Source organism: Benincasa hispida, chromosome 1 (genome assembly GCF_027475165.1).
Source record: "Benincasa hispida cultivar pf3 chromosome 1, pf3_genome.v1.1, whole genome shotgun sequence".
NCBI lineage: Eukaryota > Viridiplantae > Streptophyta > Magnoliopsida > Cucurbitales > Cucurbitaceae > Benincasa > Benincasa hispida.
The window spans coordinates 76,867,885-76,875,158 of NC_143478.1; the positions used below are offsets into that span (position 1 = coordinate 76,867,885).

General features: G+C 34.7%; 1 protein-coding gene across 2 annotated transcripts; it reads left to right on the forward strand.

Moving 5' to 3' along the window:
* The first annotated feature begins 385 nt into the window (after positions 1-385).
* On the forward strand, positions 386-5,966 carry LOC120088127 (Alpha/Beta hydrolase fold-containing protein). 2 transcript variants are annotated; one of them, XM_039045214.2, is made up of 8 exons: positions 386-849; positions 1,267-1,579; positions 2,759-2,956; positions 3,072-3,344; positions 3,444-3,546; positions 3,665-3,783; positions 4,233-4,409; positions 4,931-5,966. In XM_039045214.2, the coding sequence occupies exons 2-8, from the start codon at positions 1,280-1,282 to the stop codon at positions 5,720-5,722; spliced, it is 1,962 nt and encodes a 653-aa protein (XP_038901142.1). In that variant the 5' UTR covers positions 386-849; positions 1,267-1,279; the 3' UTR covers positions 5,723-5,966. The 2 variants fall into 2 exon arrangements, with proteins under 2 accessions (XP_038901142.1, XP_038901150.1); XM_039045222.2 differs by having other exon boundaries at positions 680-849; positions 1,267-1,688.
* Positions 5,967-7,274: the final 1,308 nt, after the last annotated feature.

Below are 7,274 nucleotides of genomic sequence, written 5' to 3' on the forward strand. Positions count from 1 at the left end.
TCTCTCAATGTCATACTTAAAAAAGGAAAAAATAAATCTTTCCAAGTCACTTGTTGTAAAAGAAGAAAAAACAAACGCATTTTACTGCTACCAATATGTTCATTTTGATTATATGCATAATTTTTTTTGAAATATTATGGATCATAAATACCATGACCATGTGGGCCGTTTGGAAACTTGGGAATTACATGCAGCCTTTTTTTGGGCAGTTTTTCAAAAGGACCGGTCAAAATAGTGTTATTTTTAATCATCCATTAGTTTGGATTAAAAAGTCAATTTTTTTGACACATTCATCTATTTTTTATACTAATGGCATATGGATGAAAATAATTTTGTAGTATTTACTTTTTATAAAGAATCCATATTTACAATCACGAGCTTGTATGTACTAAAAAAAGATTCATGTTTACAATCATTGCATGCTTAATTTTGGGGTTTTTTTTTTTATAAAAATAATTGTTTGTATGAGAAGTATTGAAATTTGTTAAATTTATACTGATTCTTACAAAAATAAATAAATAAATATGATTTTGTAGCATTGAATTTACTAGAAACGTTCTCCTGTAAAGTCGGTTTCGTTGATAATGGAATTGCCGCGTGTAATTCTGGAAAAAGAGGGAAAAAAAGAAAGAAATTGGCGCGTGTAATTGAGAAAAATATGGTTAACGAAACTAAGCCTAAGAAAGTACCAAATTTGCTTCGTCGCGAATCAATTTACTGAGAACTGCCGTGGAGAAGCAGCGATCGAAACCCCAAAACCTCAATTCTTCTACACAGTATAAACTTGGAAATCGTCGGCGACGTCTATCCTTTCCTTACGAACTCCGCCGCACAATCGTAGTTTTTCGGGTACGCTTTTTTAATGTTCTTCAATTTCGCTAGCTGATTCCAGAATTTTCGATCCTTTTTTTGTGTTCTCTGTTTCGGTCAGTCGTGTAATTGAACTCTTCTCAAATATGCTCTTTTTATGCTATACTTTCATCTTCGCAGTTTCTGTTTGGATATAGGCATTATGTTGGTTGACTGAGCTCATACTTTTGGGGTGCGTCGATAATATGGAAAGAAAAGAGGACATGTTCTTGGGTATCCATTTCTAGAAAATTTTGCTCCTACTGGATGCTAGTTATTGTTCGAAAACAGAATAGAAGTTGAAAGCTGTAGCTTTGTCTTTTGTTTATTGCATGTATGTGTCAGGCGATTGAGAAATTTCTGAAATTTAGGGGCAGTCTTCTTTAAACAGATTATTTTACTGCTCTCTTGCTCTAGGGAATACAAGTTCATGGCAACTGCAACTATGGCCACGGCTGCTGGTGCAGCTGCACTTCTATATTATACATTGAATCGTAAGTTGCATTCAAGTGGAGATCAAGATGATGGGGATGTAGATGGTAATGATACTCCCAGTCATGCTCTTCTGGGAGGTGATCGAGTTTCTCATAGACTGATTCAAGCGCCTGCTACATGGCTTGAAACTATTTCAACATTATCTGAGACCTTAAGGTTTACATACTCGGAGACTCTTGGAAAGTGGCCCATTGGGGATTTGGCATTTGGAATTAATTTTCTCTTAAAGAGACAGGTATGGAGCTTTTTGATGGTTGTAGACTTTTAAGGTATTGATGTGTAGCCGAGTATGTTTTAAGCTGGGTTGGTTCTGGCTTTCACTATGTCTCCCTTCAAAACTGAAGGTACTGATATCAATCTGTTTCCTTAAAGGTGTTACGACTTTAAAGTGTGAGAATGAAAGTTTTCACTTTGGGTTTACGTGATGTAGTGGTCTTCACTTCATTTGATCTCTCATTCTCCTAACATGCATAAAAACATGTATGATGAGTAATTATGCTGTTTTTGAATTATATTGTCGTACCTTTCATATAGGTCTAAATTGTTCTATTAGTGGTGGTTTATAAACAGAATTTCTTTTATTATATAATCTAATTGGGGTCTATTTATATGCGTTTTTTGGAAGAAGAAAAGAGGTGAACTGGATATATTACCATTGTATACCAAGGGTCTTGGAGTTTTTGGTTTTGAGGGAAAAGAGAGGATGGTTTATCGATTTTCACCTGGAAAGACTTATTTTATGGTGATTGGCAAGGCCTACTTTATTGGGTTTGGAGAATGACGACTTTTGAAAAAATGAAGTTTCAACTTCTCCAAATTAGGAGTTCATTCTTCAAAATTTTCACGTTTCTTCTAGTGGCTACTGAGTATGGTGGATTATTGAGAAACTTCAGGTTTTTATCTTGTATTTACTAATAGGATTATTCAGTAACGTTAGTCTGGTTTCATTAGTGAGTTTTAAAATACGAATTATGGAGGAAGGTAGTATGATCGATTCCATATGAAATTTTCGTGTGGGATGTAGTTTGTAGAATTTGGAGGTTGGAGTTTTTTTTTTTTTTTTTTTTTTTTTTTTTTTTTTTTTAAGTAGTAGCTCTAAAGGGGATGATGTCGTAACTTTTTTGAAGGGATTTTTCTCGGGTACAATTTGTAATTGTAATACTTTAAAGGAAGATTTTCTTTTCTTTGCTGCAACTTTTCAGACATCAATAGGAAGTTCTTATTTTCTTTAGATAGAAACAAAAAAAAAAAAAAAAAAAAAGAGAGAGGGAGAGAGAAAAGAAAAAGAAAAAAGAAAAAAGAAAAAAAACTCAACAGAAGAAGATAATGTTTGACCTGAACAATCTAAATTAATTGCTAATGCTGCTACATATCTCATCGGTTTGACCTTTGATGGGATGTTCTTATTGTGCAGGGAAACTTACATGTAGGCAGTGTATTTGGTAACGAAGATAGTATTCAGCTTAAGGGAACTGAAATGATTACTGAGCTGAAGTACCTTTTGCACTTATTAACTTTGTGTTGGCATTTCTCAAAAAAACCATTTCCGCTGTTTCTAGAAGAAACTGGTTTTTCCAAGGAGAATGTTCTCCTTCAGGAACCAAAAGCAGGAGTAAGTCTTGATGAACTTTAGATAAAAAATGAAATAGATATTGTACATTATGCGCTCTCCCACTCATTTTGTTCAATTTATTATTGACATTTATCATATTTATCCATGACTGTAGATTTTGAAGCCTGCTTTTACCATTATTGTTGACCATAATACAAAATGTATTCTCCTGTTGATTCGTGGAACACACAGTATCAAAGACACTCTTACGGCTGCCACTGGAGCTGTGGTGCCATTCCATCATAGTGTTGTGCATGAGGGAGGGGTTAGCAATTTGGTTTTAGGATATGCACATTGTGGAATGGTTGCGGCTGCTCGTTGGATTGCAAAGTTATCTACTCCTTGTCTTTTGAAAGCGCTTGCTCAATATTCTGGTTATAATATTAAGGTTTGACATTTCTTCTTAATTTACTGTGATTCTTTTTAGCAGATCAAAAGTATGAAGAAAAGAATATCGATGAAATAATCATGTGTTGGTTTCTAATAGGTTGTGGGACACTCTTTGGGTGGAGGGACAGCTGCACTTCTAACTTATATTTTAAGAGAGCAGAAGGAGTTGTCTATTACTTCTTGTGTTACATTTGCCCCAGGTATTATTTTGCATGGTTTCTGTGTGTGGGTGTGTATGTGTTTTTGACATGATGTTTCTGACTTGACTTTTTTTTTTTTTGAACCGATCATGTTATTGAATATCTTTAACTTCTGCAGCTGCTTGTATGACATGGGAACTAGCAGAATCAGGCAATGAATTTATCACTTCTGTGATTAATGGAGCTGATTTGGTACCCACCTTCTCAGCTGCTTCAGTAGATGACTTGCGTGGTGAGGTATGTTTCAAGTTCATCTAATTATTAAGCAGTTTATTTGCTTCAAGTGATTACTCTATGAATTTCGTGTCTTTTCTTCTGAAAGTTTTCTAATTACATTTTATCTTTTGGTGAAAGAATTTTTGTGTTGTTAGAGTTTAGGAATGAATGTCTGTGGATCAGTTATGGGTAATCTGTCTGGACACTTTTTGCCTGCTAGAGTTTACTTGGCTTTTTATAGATATTATGAAAAAGGTTGGCTATTAAGACGTATAAAGTTGGAATATATGTGTACATCCAGCATGTTATTGGTTCTACCCTTAAAGGGGCCATCCATAGGTTATATGCAGGGTAGTGTGTGTGTGTGTGTCATACTCACCAAGATGAATGAAATTTAGATGAACGAAAATTTGCCAACTTAGCCACATCCCTCTGATCTTTTGCTGAAGGCATTGAAATTTCTGGTATAGGTGACTGCTTCTGCTTGGGTAAATGATCTGAGAAATCAAATTGAGAGAACTCGAATTCTTAGTACTGTTTACCGTTCTGCTTCGGCGTTGGGATCCCGTCTCCCATCCATAGCCAGTGCGAGAGCAAAAGTTGCTGGTGCGGGGGCCATTCTGAGACCAGTCTCTAGTGGCACACAGGTAAGATGCATCGTGCACTTGTGATCGATACATATTGGTAATTTTTGTAGAGCTGGAATTTGACAGAAATTTTGAAGTGGATGGGGTTTGGTTCTGACTTAATAGTTTACTGAAATGTAGGCTTAGGACCTTGTGATCTTGGTATAGACTTAAAATAAACAGGTCATACGATGGCAAAAAGAGGCTTTTTGTTGTGCAGTTATCTTGGATCCCATGAAATGGATAGTCGAACGGTTTTATTTTTAAACTTTAACGTGGTATACCTCAACAGGCATCTTAGGATTTTCGTACTACCTTTTCTTTTCTTTCTTCTTCTTCTTCTTCTTCTTTTTTTTTCTTTCTTTTTTTTAATGATCAAACACAATAATCTATAGATATTAGATACCCAGATTCATAAACAATTAGATTTCGAACATCTAATGATGATCCGTAATATTCTTGGGGGTGTTACGGCGGGTTAGTTCCTGTGACTAGTATATCATAGTTAAATTTATACCTGGTTATGTTTTGTGTTTCTGCAGGTTGTGATGAAGAGAGCACAGAGCATGGCTCAGGCAGCATGGACACGACCTTCACTCCGATTATCATCTTGGTCATGCATAGGCCCACGTCGTAGAGCCATGGCTTCTCATTCAGTGGCTGAAGAAGATGGAAGTTCTCCTAAACCATCTCCAAGAAAAATGGAACCTTGTGAGCCACTTAGATCATCCCCCGAAGAAATTGTTGAAGCTATTGAACATCCTGAATCTTCAACGACAGCAATGCAGTGGACTAATGAAATTGAATGTTCCTATTCTGAGGAGATAATTCCTGAGGGTATGACAGATGGGCTTGATGATGATGGTCAGGCCCTCATGGATCATATTCAAGATGAACAAATGACGGAAGTTGAGTTATGGCAGCAACTTGAACACGAACTATACGATAGGGGTGAGCCTGATGTTGCCAAGGAAATAAGGGAAGAAGAAGCTGCTGCTATGGCAGCAGTAGGACAGTCTGATAGCTCTACTTCTGGAATAAAGGAAGCACACAGATTTTTTCCTGCTGGGAAGATCATGCACATCATCGATATTCAATCAGATTCCCCAGTTTGTGAAAGTGATAGCAGCTCCGCATCCAGCATCTCAGACAATAGCCCACTGGAAGAGTCTAAGATTGGTATTTTCCTTACATCAAGATCATTGTATAGCAAACTCAGATTGTCTCAGACAATGATAAGTGACCACTACATGCCAGCTTATAGAAGACAAATAGAAAAGTTAATTAAAGAATTGGAGAAAGAAGATTGTTACAATTGTAGAATGGAAAGGTAAAGTTTTATAGAGAAATGTGATCGTAGTGTCACTACACATTTTATTAAGAACTTCTGTACAGAATAGTATTTGCGTCCCACAATTTTCTTATAGCAATAGTTTTCCACTACGTTGAATGAGGTAATTATCTGTTGGCAGAGTTCAATGCCCTTGAGTGTAATTTGAATGTCGCAATGGATTCGGCTCAAGCTGTCTTTCAGAATGTTATCATTCTTGATGCAAATTCATCTCAACATCTTATCAAGTTGCTGATTCTTCCATGTGCATCACTTTGAATGTAGTTTTTTTTTTTTTTTTTTTTTTTGCTGTTTCTCAGGCAGTATCTTATCAAATTGTAAGTGGTTGTCAAGCAGCTACTCCCACGAGAGAATTTTTAGTACTGACAACTGAGATGTAACTAGCATGGCTTATACAAGAAGAAACAAGATTAAGATTGATAGACCTTTTAATATGGTTCGATCTGGATATAGCTGCATAAATGAGATGATAACTTTTTATTGGACACTTGAGTGTGCTGTAGAAAGATGTGTAATCTAGGAACCATCAAGGTTCTGATATGTTGGTGGCCTAGGCTCTAAAATGCTTGAGAATTAGAAAACTATGTAGGGTGTGTAGGGTTATGTAGTTTAGAAATCAAAATACTTTGTCAAGGCTGTAGTGTTTTGGTTTCCTGGTTTTTATAGTTTTGTTTTCCCTATTTTATTAGCTTTAGCTATTTTGTTTTGTTTGGCCCTTTTTAGAGTAAAATGGGGGTGGTGGAAGACTTAAATCATAGACCTCGTGGTTATTAATATATATTAGTTGTCGGTGGAGTTATGCTCGCTTTCGCTGCTATTTTGTTATTTTTTTTTCTAGTGGATGTTTTTTATGAATTGTAGAACCCTTTGTACAACATGGATTAATTTTTCAGGTACCTTTGAGTTAAAATTTAATTCATGTCACAACTTAAGAGTAAGATGTTTGTTTCAAAAAATCAAAGTATCGCTTATCATTAACAAAAAAGAAAAACATAATATACAATGTTTATGTTTACGACCTCAAACATGGGAGATAAACAATCTAAAAGTAAGAGACGATTAAACATAAAGATATTTAACATGACAATTAATGTCCATATAGTCATCATTAAAAGGGTCGAACCAAAATTAGTAAAGTTCAGAAATATGGTCGGTTTAGTGATGTAAGGAAGGAGAGGAAGAAGAAGAATGAGGAAGGGGAAGAGAGATTTCTATATTTCGATCACCTAATAATTCAAATGGTTATTCAAATATTATTTTTTTCCAACTATTTTTAATTCAATAAATAAATATTTGAAATATGTTATTATTTTGTTAATCACAATTCAATTAGGAGAAAAGGATCACTTTATTCAATCTTCTTTTAAACAAAATAATTAATTTATAAAAATCAAATTTGTCATTTAGAAAAATATATTAAAATTTAAATTATAATATTTGAATTGAAGTACTTCGGTTACAAAAATTAATTAATTATGAAATATAATTTAACTTTTGAGGATATATATATAATTTAGTTTAATAAATTAGTTTCT